The sequence below is a fragment of the Lytechinus variegatus genome, chromosome 15 (assembly GCF_018143015.1).
Source record: "Lytechinus variegatus isolate NC3 chromosome 15, Lvar_3.0, whole genome shotgun sequence".
NCBI classification, from domain to species: Eukaryota; Metazoa; Echinodermata; class Echinoidea; order Temnopleuroida; family Toxopneustidae; genus Lytechinus; species Lytechinus variegatus.
In genome coordinates this window covers 23431896-23448379 of record NC_054754.1, presented here as the reverse complement: position 1 = coordinate 23448379, position 16484 = coordinate 23431896, and the positions used below count along the sequence as shown (strand labels likewise).

The 16484-nt window shown below is 37.1% G+C and overlaps 1 protein-coding gene across 4 annotated transcripts; it reads right to left on the bottom strand.

The window, feature by feature from the left end:
- Positions 1-831: 831 nt before the first annotated feature.
- LOC121428326 lies at positions 832-15953 on the bottom strand. Of its 4 annotated transcripts, none has more exons than XM_041624894.1 (5): positions 15741-15953; positions 8695-8900; positions 5127-5461; positions 2151-2267; positions 832-867 (listed from the first exon to the last, which is right to left on the bottom strand). In XM_041624894.1, the coding sequence occupies exons 2-4, from the start codon at positions 8851-8853 to the stop codon at positions 2264-2266; spliced, it is 498 nt and encodes a 165-aa protein (XP_041480828.1). In that variant the 5' UTR covers positions 8854-8900; positions 15741-15953; the 3' UTR covers positions 832-867; positions 2151-2263. The 4 variants fall into 4 exon arrangements, 2 of the variants coding, with proteins under 2 accessions (XP_041480828.1, XP_041480827.1); XM_041624893.1 differs by lacking the exon at positions 15741-15953 and adding an exon at positions 14344-14596; XR_005971769.1 differs by lacking the exons at positions 8695-8900; positions 15741-15953 and adding an exon at positions 5781-5807.
- Positions 15954-16484: the final 531 nt, after the last annotated feature.

The window sequence follows — 16484 nt, the reverse complement described above, 5'->3', positions numbered from 1 at the left end:
TCACCAGCACGAATTCGAAAATATTTTGATTGACCTGGGGCCCGTTTCATAAAACATTTGCCGCAGCGGCAACTCCCATTTTCTGCGGCAAATCTCAAAACAGCGGCAAATGACAATTTCTGCGGCAATATTTGATGCAGCTATTTGAGCTGCGTCAAATATTTGCCGCAGATACTTTCAGGGGCAAATGACAATTTCTGCGACAATATTTGATCTATTTGAGTTGCGTCAAATATTGCAGCAGAAACGGCTTTTTCATCAAAATATCAACAATTTGGAGGGCCTAACAACCATATTGCTAAAGTTTTTGATGATATTGAATTGATAAATTGCTTTTTGTCATTCTAAATAGAAAATACAGGTATTTTCACTCATTGACAAATAAAAGTAGATATTTATTGAATCACTAAATTTATTGAATTGAATTTACTGAATTTATTAAAGTCAAATTTATTTCATTAAATAGATACATAGGAACATCCATTGTGTTCCTGCAAATTTACACTTTAAAAAAGTATTTCTTTATCCTGTAAAAGAATGAATAATTGTCTCAGTTTGTCAAAGATGTTGCGTCATTGGCTTTTGAGTTTCAATTAGATTCATTTCATTATTCATAAGTGTTTTTTTTGCTGCTGTTGGTTTTTTTCTGATGTGTTTGTTGAAACTCCAGCTGAAGCTGTGGTTGCTGTTAACGTTCCCGGAGTGCTTGTTGGACACCTTGATGTTGTTGAGGTTGCCAGTGTGGTTTTTGCATCTCCTGCAGAAATTGTTGATGCTGCTGTAGTTGTTGCTGTTGGTCAATGTAGTGTTACATCTCCTGTGTGTTTGCTGCTGTTTTTGCTCCTACTGTGCATGTGATTGAAGTACCTGAAATAGTAATTAATTTATAATGCATATGAGCAAGATACTCCCGGGGGGGGGGGGCACTCGACCAAAAATGTGGTGGGGGTGTGCTGCGGGCGAGACAAAAAACGGGGGCCTTGGAGCGGGCTTATTGTAAAAAGGAGGGTCCTCGGAACGGGCTTCGGAACGACAAATGTTTGTGAAAACGGGGGTCCTTGGAACGGATCGCCAGCGTGTGAGTGCGTATGCATCCCCACGGAACGGTCATGCGTGCATGATGCAGCTAGCGCGGCCTCCGCCGGGGGAGCTCTGCGGCCGCTTTTCACCAAAATTCGACTCGTTCAATGCGATCGGAGCGGCGTAACGAAAAATATGCTAGCTTTGGAGCGGATTTCCCTCTTCTTTTTTCTCGATAAGAAGAAAATGCTATGCCTTGGAGCGGCTTTCTTTGTTCTTTTTATCAACAAGGCAAAAATGCTATGCCTTGGAACGGAAATTTGAGTGTGAAAATGGGGGTCCCCTCCGCGGCACATACCCACTATGCATTATATACTGAGTGCCCCCCCCCCCCCGGAAGATACTAAACTTATTCCTAATTTCAATTTCATTGTTAACCCTTAATAGAGTGGGGGGGGGGGTGGAGGCACCTCTTGGTACTTTGCAAGATTTATCCAAATGGACAAGATCCTCAGGCACTCCCGGGATGACCTACCAGAATAGCCTCACAGTAAGGTGTATTAACAGGATTTTGTACTCATAACATTCAGTTGATTTTGCATGAACTCAATTCATCAAATGAATGTAAAGGGTCTACCAGTAAAAAAAATTCTGTGAATTCTTTTGTACTCATAACATTCAGTTGATTTTGCATGAACTCAATTCATCAAATGAATGTAAAGGGTCTACCAGTAAAAAAAATTCTGTGAGCTTTTTCGGGTAATCTTTCTGAGTCCTTTTACTCCTTTAATGAAATATTAATAATTAAATACATGATGAAGTGAGTTTGACAGTTATTTGACATGTTGCATCTTATGTGCTAGTGGTGGGGTCAATCATTATAGAAATGCAGAATATACATGTACCAATTTGGCAAGAGAAAGCAAGTCACATTATCGACCAATGATTGATATTGGTTTGTTACTTTTGCAGCTGAAAAAAAAATCATCAACACCTCAAACTAAGAGTTTAATTCTAAAATTTGGATTCCTGACAAAGAGCAAATCAAGAAGACAAAAATAATTCAAATTGTTATTATGACTTACTTTCTATGCCAAAATGAATCAGAATTATAAATAAGTTTAACTTACCTTTAAAATCACATTTCTCGGCTCTTTATCTGGCTCTTCAAACCCTTCAGTTGTTGATTCTGGCATGACTTTCTGATACTATTTTGTGTCCTTCTGGAACTGTGGACAAAACCTCACCTGAAGGAATAAATTAAAATTTTCAAAAAATGTTTGGCACTATAATTTTTTTTCTCACATGAATACATTACATGTATATCAAAAGAAAAGAAAAGGAAACTTCATTTGACTATTAGGTTTTTGTCAGGGGGGGGGGGGGGTAAAGGGGTCAAGATGGGTCAATATGATGAACAAAAATGCAATAGTAAATAATATATAAGGATCAATCTCTGGTTGAAAAACGTCAGTTCATGCAATTATTCCTCATAATTCATCTTGCACACACATATACACATAGTGAGGATGGGTGAGAGAGAGCGAGCATCGTCATCGTACATGCAAAAAGTATTAAATCCATCACTGATGTATAGATGGGGGCCATGCCCCCCAGTCAGACTGCAGGTCCCAAGAGAGTGGCTTCTTTCATCCAAATGATATTCATGACTTGAGATGTTTTGTATATTTAATGAGCTTGACGCGGACCATAACACCTTTTCATTCGGTCATTGCTGCTCTAACTGTGCATCGAATTTCATGAATTTGGTACCATTGTAAAGAAGAAGAATCATTCTTTCATGTCATATGTTTGGATTTATTCAAAGATTTTGTAATATAGGTTCAAAGTTTGATCTAAAATATGCTATAAAATAAATATTTTCACCAGACAAAAGTTGCTATTTTCACACTTTATTTGTGTTTGAGCCCAAATGATTTTTATATCATGATAAAGCTGAATATGTATGCTTTGAAACGATATAGGTTTCAAAATAAGAATTGGTTTAATCGGGTCAAGATCACACTTTTCATTTGCCAAGTACATAAAGCAGTTTGAAAACAAGAATACTGCATTCTGATTGGTCAAATAGACCACCCAGTGGCAAATTCCAACGGTTCCAGTGCCAGGGTTCGTAGGAAGGTCACACTTCCCATGTGGTAATCTCCTCAAATACCCTGTGCCTGTTGTTCTGTGAACCTTATCCAGCCAATCAGAACTCTGGATTTCATGCAAGTACAAAATTACAGAAATCTCGTATTGTACCTTAGTGGGAAAAGTGTGATCTTGACCCGATTAAAAGGTGCCGCATATCAAGAGTGGCATTGTGAGAAAGAAAAGAAGTTCAGCTTTATGGTGATATGGATATCATTGAGGCTCAAAATAAAAAGTTTGCACAATGTGCAAAAGAAAATGGAAGAAGAAAATTAAGTTTTGAGGCACACTTTCAGGCCAGAAATTTACTTATTTAACAAAATATTGTATACAAAATAAATGACCAATATGAAAGAGTAACTTTTACTCTATCTGATAGTGCAATAATATTTAATTTAACTTGAGGTTAAAAAGAAATGCCAGTAGTTGCAGTAAACACTGATTTCATGAGAAAGTCTGGCTTAATTGTCAGTATATCATCGAGGATCTAGATTTGGTAAAGTTACATAAACTGAACTTTGTGAAATCTTGAAATCTACGCTGAAAAATGTTCACACTGAAGATCACCAACACAGATAGGCACACGTGGGACAGTGTATTATTATTGCTGGAATATGAGCTTATTTTGCTTATTTCTCAGCAATTACACAATTTCTTCCAGAATCATTTGGCACATATTTTTTATTCATACAAACAGACACTTGGGTGGTCATTATATTAGATTCTGTAAAAAGTCATTTTGAGATCGTTACCAATACTGGAATTTCTCTTTAAAACAGGTAAATTCTTAGACTCGAGAAAGAAAATCTCATGAATCACAAGATTTTGCAAGGATTCAGCCACGAGATGATTTGGATGTATCTGGACTTTTTGCTCATTAGCATAGGGACCTGCGGTCTGACTGCCCCCCCCCCCCCAATGTTTAACGACCAAGAAAGAAAAGGAGAAAAAGAAAGAAAGCGAACGAGAAAGGGTGAAATAGAGAGTATTTACTGGATATTATTACGTCAAAATCTTTCCAAATTTTGATTTCTGTATTAAAAAGTTCTAAAATTTTGCACACTCCCTTCGCTCTCTTTGGAGAACTTTTGTTCCATTCGCCATATTTAGCCCTCTCAAAATATTTGGCTCATTACGCCACTGAATTCAATTGTAAGAATTTTATGTTTGCTTAATGTAGACTTAATCTAACCCTAATAAGACTGCCAGGGTATTTTGGAGGCAGGAAAGATGGGCGGAAGGGGAGTGGGGGCCCTCAAGATTGACCGTTAATTGCGCAATTGTGAAGAAATGCAAAATGCCTGCCACAGATGAAAAAATTGTATATTTGATCATTCTAAAATTATTTAGAATTATATGTTTTACTAAATCATGCATGAAATTAGAATTTGGCTGGAAATCTATAAACACAGACCTTGAAGTTTTTGTTCAGACACATAAAAATTAATTGATATCACATACCTTTCATATGTATTTTTTTCCTTTCTTAAGTATTTCTTTGTTTTTTTTTACTTTTTTTATATTGTTGACAAAATTTTCTGATCATAAGCACAATGAAATTAATAGATTTTAATCAGTAAAAATAAACATTAACCGGTACGATACAATTATGAATTCTGGCTAGAAACAGATTTTGCATTGGATTTGTCCATGAAATCACATTTTAGTGCAATTCTGACATGTGTACTTACACAATGCACAATGTTGCATAATTGCAGAACCGGGTACCCAGGTGTCACAAATTTTGTCTGAACACTCATAAACTTTTTTTAAAAAAGGCTTTATAATGACGCGGCACAATCTTTCACGTTGTGGATTTATCGTGAAAATTTTTGGGCTCCCACGGCCTTTTTAGGGTTAAATCAGATAGCACATCATGATGGGTTTTACTGATATTCATTCTGCAACCCATATTTCAAAGACTATCCATCATATCTGACATTGATTTTTACCTGTGGCAGTATGTTAGTCTCTGCATTTCTACAACTGTGGCCAAATATTCTACTACTAGTTCATTAGATGGGCCCATGGCATTTTTCTTATTGTAGGAGACTGGCAAGCCCTGGCTTTGAAGTTCCTGGTATATCCTTCTCCAGCTGCAATATCTGGTCAGTTGAGGACTTGGGGGCTTTGTGTCAGGAGTGGTCTTGGTAATGGCGGTGGCAATGGTGATGGCAGTGACAGAAGCAGACTTGGTGGTGGTGACTGCAATTGCAGCATTGTTGATGGTGGTATATGCCTCATCACGACCAACATTAGCTCCTGCTGCCATGCTGCTGGTCTCCATCTATTATGTTTTAAATAGAATAAAACATTAAAACAATTGATTATTAACACATCAACTTCAGAACACTAGCATATTGATAATAAAACTTATAGATTAGCAGTCAAAGCATAAAATGAACTTCCACAGAAGAGTACATGTACCTTCTAATAGAATTTCAGACCACCTTGAGGATGTTATGCTCAAAGCAAGGTTTTTATTTGACAACATTGGTCAGAGGGACATGGATTTAAATGTCAGAATACAACTGGTATCATTGGTTGATCAATCATACTGTACAATACCCCATTTAGATATATGTTGCTGTTATCTTCCACTTTACCCCTCTTAGATTTTTGGCATTGAGTAACTCTTGCAGTCCCAGGGAAGGTGCTGAAGACTTTGGTACAGGTGTCTTTGCAGTATCTGGGAGGTTGCTTGCTGAATCTAAATGACTTTCTTTCGAGGGTTTCCCTGGTTTGTGTGCATTCTGTACGAGAAGAGTGAATAAAAAAAAAAAAACATTAAAAAAAGAAGAAAAATTGAATAAACCGAGATGCAAGAATGAAAAAATGACTTTAAATTTGTCAAATTAATATTCAATAGTACATTTAGAATAATATTTGTTTAGAAATGAATCCTTTTCAATGGACGTGCAGCAAAATAAACATGTTTAAATATTCATGATGATTTATTAACCCTATCTGGCCCCAAAGGAGGAAGGGGGGGTCTTAAAGGAATGGTCCAGGCTGAAAATATTTATATCTTAATACATAGAGTAGAATCCACTGAGCAAAATGCTGAAAATGTCATCAAAATCGGATAACAAATAATAAAGTTATTGAAGTTTAAAGTTTAGCAATATTTTGAGAAAATAGTCATATCATGAATATTCATTAGGTGGGATGATGTCACATCCCCACTTTCTGTTTGGTTCATAAAATCATAATTTTTTCATTATTTCATACATGTGTAAATGATGTGTCTCCATTATGATGAAATAAGTTTCAGCAATTAATATCTAATGTACTAAATCAGTTGTCAATCCAATTTTTCTAGTTCTTGGAAGATAAAATTTAATAAACATAATTTCATATAATAAAATTCAAAAGAACAATTTGAGATGTGACATCATCAGCCCACCTAATGAATATGCATGACGACCGTTTTCACAAACTACTGTTATAAACTATCAAATTCAATAACTTGATTATTTGTCATCTGATTTTGATGAAATTTTCGGCATTTTGCTCAGTGACTTCTACTCTATTTATTAAGCTACATGTATAAATATTTTCAGCCTGGACCATCACTTTAATAAGCCCCCCTCCACATGTTTTGCAATAATTCCACAGTTAGAAACATGTCCTCATATTTTTTTGTTGGTCAAGTCTCGCAGAAGTTTAGGGACCAAGTTTGCGGCATCCGGATACGCAGTAATGCAACAATGTATGAGTTCATGTCGGACCTTGAATTGCTCAAAAACATTATTTTTCTTACAAATCTAATCCAATGGAAATTCTATTTTAAATCATAAATGACAAATGCATCATTATTCTTGCACTTATTGGTTGAAATTATAAAATCTTTGCTTTGTCTCAAAATATTATATCTATATTTTGATATTAATAGATGCTCTAAGATCTTATCTTTGAAATGGCATTTAAAAAATAAATTCATGCTTGAGCCAACACGGGACGTTTTATACTTTTAGACTTTTGGCTAATCAGCAGACTTATAATATATTCATTATCTTTGCCATAATTTTCGAAAAATGCTGTCAAATTTCACTAATAAATTTATTCATTTACCTGAATTACATTGGTTTTAATTTGAACTTCTTTTACCTTTGAATTTTCCTTCATAAGTAAGAAGAGACTTTCTTGTCAACCCAAGTGAGAAGATTTGCATTTTTAATTGGGAGAATTTGTAATCATTCAAATCCTTTTTATTATGTGAAACAAATTATGTTATGGTACCTTTGATAATAATTATGTGAAACAATTTATGTAATGGTACCTATAAAAGACATGAATCCTATTTTCAAGGGGTCATTGAATCCTTCACCAAGTTTAATTGTGCTTGACAGGACAAACAAGAAAATATTCATGTCTTTCAATGGCAATGGTGTATTGAGTCAATTTTGAAGGAGGAAGATATGGCAGATCAGGTAAAATGCATTAAAAAGTTGTGAAGCGAGCAAGCAAAAATTTCCAGTTTTTACTAAAATATCCAATTTTGTGATTTTGACATAATATTCAGAATAATATCATATTTCACTTTCTATGTTTTCTGTTATTTTTCTTTCCACTTTTTTCCTTGGTCATAATTTTGTATTGGGAGGGGGGGGAGCACCCCGAGCCCCCACCCCTCAGTATGCCACTGTTCAAAGGCATCATTACCTTTGCAGAACACAATGAAAGGATTCGAAAAAAAACACGCTCTACCATAATTTGGTTTAAAAAAATGTTCTTGCCTAAGGAATATTCAAAACTAAAAGAGAACATATTAAAAAGGAACAACACCACAACTATCCAAATAAATAAGTAGATTTGGAAATGAATTTCGACTGCATAATTCGAAAATTATGGCAAAGATAATGAAAAGGTTAAGAGGAATTCTGCTGATAGCAAGAAGTCCGACCATCATATTATGCCATTTTGGCGCAAGCTTCCTTTTTTACCCCAGACAAAACAAAAATTTGTGTTTGCGTAAGCACGAACAAAACCAAATTATTTTAATAGCATTTGAAGGATAAGACTCCATAGCATGTATTGACACCAAAATATTGAGATCATAATTTGAAACAAAAATTTTATAGACTTTTCAAATCTATCCCATTTTTTCATACGCACTGTAGAACTTGGGAACTTATTTAGAGATTTACTTAACTGTACAGCAGAGAATTCTCTATTTATGCATAAAATAATTTATCAAAAATGAATTTTAATAAATTATGAAAAATCAGCAATACACCCTTAGCTTTGCAATTTCAAAGAAGCTCATGCTAATTATGTAGGGCTAAACCAAATTTTTAATTTGTTTGATCATTTAGTAAGCGTTAACTTAAAATACACAGTCCCCTGGTACACAGTATAGGCCGAGGTCCATGGTGACCCTCCCGAATAGGATAATTTTCATTTCTCTTTGGCTACTGAGAATGGAATATTCAAAACATTGTTCTGTCAAACCAAAGGTAGATAGATAATACAGAGATTATATTTCTTTAAAACACGTATGATATAGATCTACTGTACCTTCTGATGACGAGGCGGCAAATTAAATGTGGTTGGGACAGCATCCTGTCTTAGACGAATCGTTTGCCCAGTCCTGTCAAAGCAAGCATCTTCAAAATGATCAGAACAGAGTTCAGAGCTCTTGGAGGAATTCGATGAAGCTTGCTTCATATTGACCATCCATACTGTGTTACAGTACCAGTTCAGTCCAACGGCTGAATGGGAATCTGCAGCAAATGTAAACACATGTCATGAAATCAATTATATATTTATAATTAAGAAAACTCTAGGCCTACTCAGCAGCGGCCCGTTTATCAACACCTGGACAAGTGAGTCATATTTATCTACTAACCACAGAGTTAGTTCCTATCTTTAGGATTTTTTACAAGAAATAATCCATTAATAACGTTATATTGAGACTATCGGTAGAAAGTACAAGAGATGTAGCCTTAATCACATAATAGCATAATTTTCAAAAAGTTAAATCATGATAAAACTTGCAATTATTGTGATAAATCAGGAAATACATCCAATCAAAAAAATAGCAGAGCCAAAACTAGAACAAAAGCTTCAATCTCTGTTAAAGGGGAATCCAACCCAAATAAAAATTTGTTCTTAGGGGAATAAGAAAAATCAGTCAAGTTCATAGGTGAAAGTTTGAACACTATCTGACAAATAATAAGAAAGTTATTTTTTTAAAGTTGTGAATATTGGTAATCCCTAGATCCACGAGACTGCAAATTGGCCACATATGTGATGTCACAGTGATGTAAGGCAAGGACTACTCTTCCATGTACTCCAATACATAAAATGGCTAATATGTTATTTTTTCAAATGTTTTACTTCAAATTTTTATTTTTCTTTCACATGAGGACATAAAACAATATACTACCAGGGTTATATTTAGATTACTGCCCCAGGGGAAGGGCAGTTAGGAGAAAAACACAAATCCCTGATAATTAAGTACATGGCCTATGGGAAAGTTGTCCTTGCCTCTTGTCATAATTTACTTACCCAGTTGCCACTTTGAAATCTACATAATCATAGGGATTTCAATTTTAAAGCAGCCATAACTTTCTTATTGTTGGTCCAATTTCTTTCAAACTTTCACCATTCTGTTTTATCTAATTTTCTCCTTTCCAACACTATATTTTATGACCAAGGCTGGATTCCCCTTAAGTGTAAAGGCATCCGGCCGAGCGTTGTTGGAGCGGTCGTGGAGCGGAGAGAAAAAAAATCATCACTGCTCACTACCGTTTACCATTTTCAAGTTCGATTTTAGTTTTTTTTGTTTTCGATTTTTTCCCCCCTTTTGAGAGAAAAATTCTACCCTCTTTCCCTACCGCTCCAACAACGCTCGGCCGGTGTGACCATGCCTTTATGTTGGTTGTTCAGCTGAATTTCGTTGGCTTCACTCACCAAATACAGAAAAAGATATAAAAATACTCCTCGAGACAGAGGGCTGCCAGCTGTCTACTAAAGGCAAAACATGCATCAAACATAATTAAACCATGCAGACTTGGGGATTAAAATGCCGAGAAAAATGAAATCATCACTAATTCATTTTGAACATGACTAAAAAACAAGGCAAAAGCAATTTTTGTCTCGCCCACTTATGAAAATAACCAGAAATATTGTGATTTGCGAGGGCACGCAAGAATTATATCGAAACTTCATTGTGAAATTACTGGGATGGAATAACACTTGTCATACCAGCCTTGCACGTAAACTTTAATATTGACCTGAAAATGACCTTTGACCTTACCATGTGACATCCGACTGCAGCATAAGTCTGCAAGTTTGGTTGAAAAGTGACTTACGGTTGCGGAGTTAGGTGTCATAAGAGAGTCTTGCATGTAAACTTTAACCTGTAGATGACCTTTGACCTTTCCATGTGACCTCTGACTGCAGCATAACATGCAGGTCCCCCAAGTCCATCTACCTTCCAAGTTTGGTTGAAAAGTGACTTACGGTTGCGGAGTTAGGTGTCATAAGAGAGTCTTGCATGTAAACTTTAACCTGTAAATGACCTTTGACCTTTCCATGTGACCTCCGACTGCAGCATAACATGCACGTCCCCCAAGTCTATCCAACATCCAAGTTTGGTTGAAAAGTGACTTACGGTTGCGGAGTTAGTTTTCATAAGAGAGTCTTGCATGTAAACTTTGACGTTGACCTGAAAATGACCTTTGAACTTATCATGTGACCTCCCACTTCAGCGTAACATGTGCAGGTCCCCCAAGTCCATCTACTGTCCATGTTAGGTTGAAAAGCGACTTACATTTGCGAAGTTAGGTGTCCTGCATGTAAACTTTAACGTTGACCTGAAAATGACCTTCGACCTTACCATGTGACCTCTGACTGTAGCATAACATGCAGGTCCCCCAAGTCCATCGACCATCCATGTTTGATTGAAAAGTGACTTATGGTTGCGGAGTTAGGTGTCATAAGAGTCTTGCATGTAAACTTTAACCTGTAAATGATATTTTACCTTACCATGTGACCTCTGACTGCAGCATAACATGCACGTCCCCCAAGTCTATCCAACATCCAAGTTTGGTTGAAAAGTGACTTACGGTTGCGGAGTTAGGTGTCATAAGAGTCTTGCATGTGAACTGTAACGTTGACCTGAAAATGACCTTTGACCTTACCATATGACCTCAGACTGCAGCATAACATGCAGGTCCCCCAAGTCCATCTACCATCCAAGTTTGGTTGAAAAGCGACTTACGGTTGTGGAGTTAGGTGTCATAAAAGTGTTGCATGTAAACTTTAACGTTGACCTGAAAATGACCTTTGACCTTACCATGTGACCTCTGACTGCAGCTCAACATGCAGGTCACCCAGGTCCATCTACCATCCATGTTTGGTTTAAAAGCGACTTACGGTTGTGGAGTTATGTGTCATTACAGGTTTGTGACGGACGGACAGACGACATTTGGATCCCTTAGTCTCGCCTTCACCTCTGGTGGGCAGGACAAATATGTCATACGGACGTTGAGATATGCCGCGAGAGCTTTTCTCGAAAGGGTGGGTTGAGGAGGAAAGTCAAACAAAACACACCTTTTCGGGACAACCGGGGGAACTTTCCATGAAAGGCTGCATGTGTTTAATAATTTTTCTGAACCAATCGTTTCTATGAAAATTAGTCTTGAAATAACAATATAACAGTAATATAGACACTAGACAGAGGTGCATAGATGGGGGGAGGCTTGGGATGCTCTCCCCCCCCCCCAAAAAAAAAAGGGAAAGAAAAATGAAATATAACATTTTCTGAATATTTTTATGTCAAGCTACAAAATGTGATTTTTTTTAATGAAAAGCTTGCTCGCTCACAACTTCTATTGAATTTTGCCTGATATGACACATCTGACTCCCTCAAAATCTTGGGCTCATTTTGTCTCTGATTATTAGGAGAAAAAGAGAGCTTGCAGTTTTTGTGATTCTGAATAAAATTTCATATTAATGAAGTAATTCTGGACACAAAATAATTACACAAAGCCATATGGAATTATGAGAAATAGTAAACAAATATATCAGGCTTTGAGAAAGTATAGTTGAATTATTTATCCGAGGTTGGTCTGACAATTACTTCCTGAGGGGCGAAGCCCCGAGGGAAATATAGTAGTTTTGCCAGTCCAACCGAGGATTAATAATTCCCACTATGCTTTCGAATGAAACGCCTGATATATTTGTTTTTTATCCAACTTTTTATAATTTATAACCAAAATCTATGTGATGAGCTTGCAAAGTCCGGTTACTTGAGTTGAATTACCTACTTTCTCTGAGCCATCGTGCTCAGCAGAACGCAGATCAGTGCCTGTGCCGACACATCGCTGGACTTGCCGGGAGAGAGAGCGCGCTGGCCGGTGTGCCTGAGAGTTTAGCTAGATCCAGTTTTGTGAAATAATGATGTCAGACCTCGATATACTAGTATCCAAAAATATATCGAGGTATGACGTCAGAGTTGAAATATATTCGGTCACATGATGCTACTTGAACCAATAGTACTATACATGATTTACTCTATGTAGGATATAATGTATTCTATTCTATAGGCGTAAGTATTTGCATAGAAGTGTGATGAAACAAATCAGTGGCGAAGTGAGCCAAAGTTTTGAAGGGGCTAGATATGAATAATTGGGCAGATCTTTTTTTTGTGAGCGAGCAAAAAAATAAAAATATTTAACTTTATAAATATCCAATGAAAGCATAATATTCAGAAAAAATATATTTCACCATTTTATTTTCTACTTTCTTCGTCATAATTTATTTTTGTAGGAGAGGAGAGGGGGCAAGCGCCCGAAGACCCCCTCGCCTCATCTGTGCACTGAAGAAATTACTTTGAAACTGACTTTCCTTTGCAAGCTGCTGGATAATCTTTATATAATAGTTACCATGCAAGGACGGCTGCACTGCCGAGACTATTGAAAATAAATACATGAAAATGCACAAAATTTGTGTTTTCCCTTCTTTCCTTCCGTTTTGTTTCACCTGCATAGGAGAGTAAAATTATATTATAGGCGCTGTTTTTCTGACGGTGGCGGCATCAACACCAAATCTTAACAAAAGGTTGTGTTTTTTAAATGAAAACTTAGAAACCTAGTTCATGAAATTTGGGCATAAGGTTAATCAAGTATTCTAAACGTCCTGCCTGAGTTTCAGGTCACTCAGTTGTTGTGTGTCCGTACAGGTTGTGTGTCCACACGATCAATGTTAGAAAGTCATTTGAAAAAAGTTAGAAGCGAAGTTTCATCAAATTTTAGTACAAAATGTTGGGAAATATAAAGAACAAAATAGAAGATGATAACAAGTATTGAATTCATATTTTTAGTGTAATCCAAAGACAAAAAGGAAGGCTTCAAAAAGATTGTTTACATTCATAATTCCGAAGCTTCGTTATTCCGAAGGTTTGGATATTCCGGAGGTTCGTTAATCTGAAAGCGAAATAAGGTTCGTTGTTCCGAAGGTCCGACAATCCAAAAATTGAAATGACGTTCGTTGTTCCAAAGGTTCGTTAATCCGAAAAGGAATAATGAGAGTCATAATTCCGAAGGTTCGTTAGTCCGAAAAAAAATGAGGTTCGTTGTTCATTTAGTTTTTTCGGATTAACGAACCTCATTTCGTTTTCGGATTAACGAACCTCATTTCGTTTTCGGACTAACGAACCTTCGGAATCATCACTCATTATTCCTTTTCGGATTAACGAACCTTCGGAATTACGCCACAAATGTTCGGATTAACGAACCCTTTTTCGATTTAACGAACATTGTGGTTCAGGCAATAATGAATTTACGTGTTTTGGAATTACGAACCTTCTGAATTACGAAGTGTAACCAAAAGATAACATGTCCGGACACTGGACCCCCTCCTATATTAGTTTTGTTTTTAAAGATCGTGATGTTCCATGAGTTTTATATTTCCCCATAAAATCCCACCTTTGTCACTCGGAATATCAGATCGACTTAACGGACACGATGTTCAGCCAGATGGAGCGTATAGTAGTGGTGGTGAAGTGGAGCCGGCACAAACATCGCTCGAAGTAACTAAACTTGTACTAGTAATGAGTGGGGCTAGGACCTAGGCCAAACATACTTAGGCTACCACAACAGGCGATAGGCTTTCTTACCCCTCCAAAGATAACTTCTTAAATTGAAGATAAAATTTTACCTTCTAGGGTGACCTTTTCTTGGACTTGCCCTATACCCTGTACCATGAACCGTTTTGGCAGTGGATATCTAAGTCAGTGGGTCGCGCATGGGATCTCATTCTTACTTCTGGTGTCCATACCACATGATTTTTCTGTGCGCGGTGGCGCATCTTTGGGCCCGAGCCGAGATAGGCCTCGACTCTAACATTAGAGTCTACGGACAAGCCCAACTCATAGTCAAGGGTTCATTACATGCAGAAACAGATCTAGAGGGGGGGTTGCAACCCCCCCCCCCAAAAAAAAAAAAAATCTGGGGACCATTTTTTTAAAATCTTATCTTTTTTAAAAAACTTGTAATTTTATTTTATTCTATTTCTATGTAGTATTCATTTAATTTATTATTATTATTTATTTGGGGGGAGGGTTGGGCGAACAAATGTCACATAGTCCTTTTTGCCCCCCATCAGCTTTTTTGAGGACACGGGCCACCGGGGAAGTGACAATCTAGGCCAGGGTTGCTGATTCTCATCCCCAAACAAAAATCCCCCCATTAAAAAAAAAAAAATGGGGGATTGCAACTTAATTTTACAAATTTTCATGGGGGTTAATTTGGCAACGACCTCTATATCAAAAATAGTGGTGTTTTAGATGCAAGGAAACGCCATTTTCACACACAGATTTTCAAAAATTTTCCCTACGTGGGAGGGGGGACACCCCCCCAAACACCCTCGCTTGCTCCGCTCGCTTGGACTCGGTCGCTACGCTCCCTCACATACCACCCCAACCCCCCCTTTATAAAAGCTGGATCCACCCCTGACATGCCACAGCGCACAGAAAAACCAAGCCATTACTTAGAAGTGGTGTGTTTAATGCCTTATGGACGTGGACATCACTTGCAGAAGTGGGATCGCAGCAAGCCAGCATGCGCGACCCACTAACTCATTAACTGTCAATTCGAAATCCACTGCCAAACATGGTTCAATGGTTTAATTTACCAGTATTAATACTAACCTCGCAATGCGTGTGGGTGCCCAAGCTAAAGCTGTTTTTAATAATCTAAAAATAAAAATCACTGACTCAGTCAGTCAATAATTATATAAAATTTGTCATCCAATGAAGTTTCCAATTTCAACATGCATTTTGCTCTGAGTCAGTCTGAGTATGAATTTTACACCATTTATCAAAATCTAGGCCTAAATATCAGCCTGTATAATTCATTACCATTTTAGGTGTGCACAAAAGACCAATCCCCCTGGCCTGGCATGGGCATGGTCGACTACAGTAGGACCCTACACAAACTTGAATACACGGGACTATAAATTGCACAGCTTCTTGCAAATGCAAGTTTGGCAACGACTAACGAATTCCCATTTTGTTTTCAACGTAATTTTGAAGTCGAAAACATAGCTAAACTTACGAATGCAATGTCCGTCCACATTCTACCAATTAGAGAAGTTGTTTGCAGCTCTCGTTGACATGAATAACGTGAAATCTAAGCTAAACAAGAAAGGTTCACCAACATGCCGACCTGTGAGTGTGACCGTCCCGCGCCCGGATATCGATCGAGCGAAGATATCGGCTTGAGCAAGGTGCAGCCAATCAGCGACGATCTCATATTCCCTGCCAGAAAGAGGAGACAGAATTATTTTACATGGACAGAATTTTTTGTGATGTGACACAAAATCATTTCGTCGACGGAATTTTTTGTGATGTGACACAAAATCATTTCGTTGACGGAATAAATATTTGCATCGCAACGAAATGAATTTCGAGGACGCAATTTTATTTCGTCTCGAGGAAATTGATTATAAGTGTGACACAAAATAAATTTCGTATACGAAATCAAACTGCATCATGACGAAATGAATTTCGTTGGAGTGAAACACATATTTTCCTACAGAATTTTCCTTTGGACAATTGGGGTGCTATTTCGTTAGATCAAAATTCATTTCGTGTGTACGAAATAAATTTTGTGGACCAAATTACATTTCGTCTCGACGAAAATTTATTTTGTGTGACAAGAATAATTTTGTATACGAAATAAAACTGCGTCATGACGAAATCATTTTCATACGAACAAAAAAACTTTTGTGTACGGAATGACGTGAATTGGACGGAATTTACCATCGGACATTTGGTGCGCCATTTTGTATGGCACGCC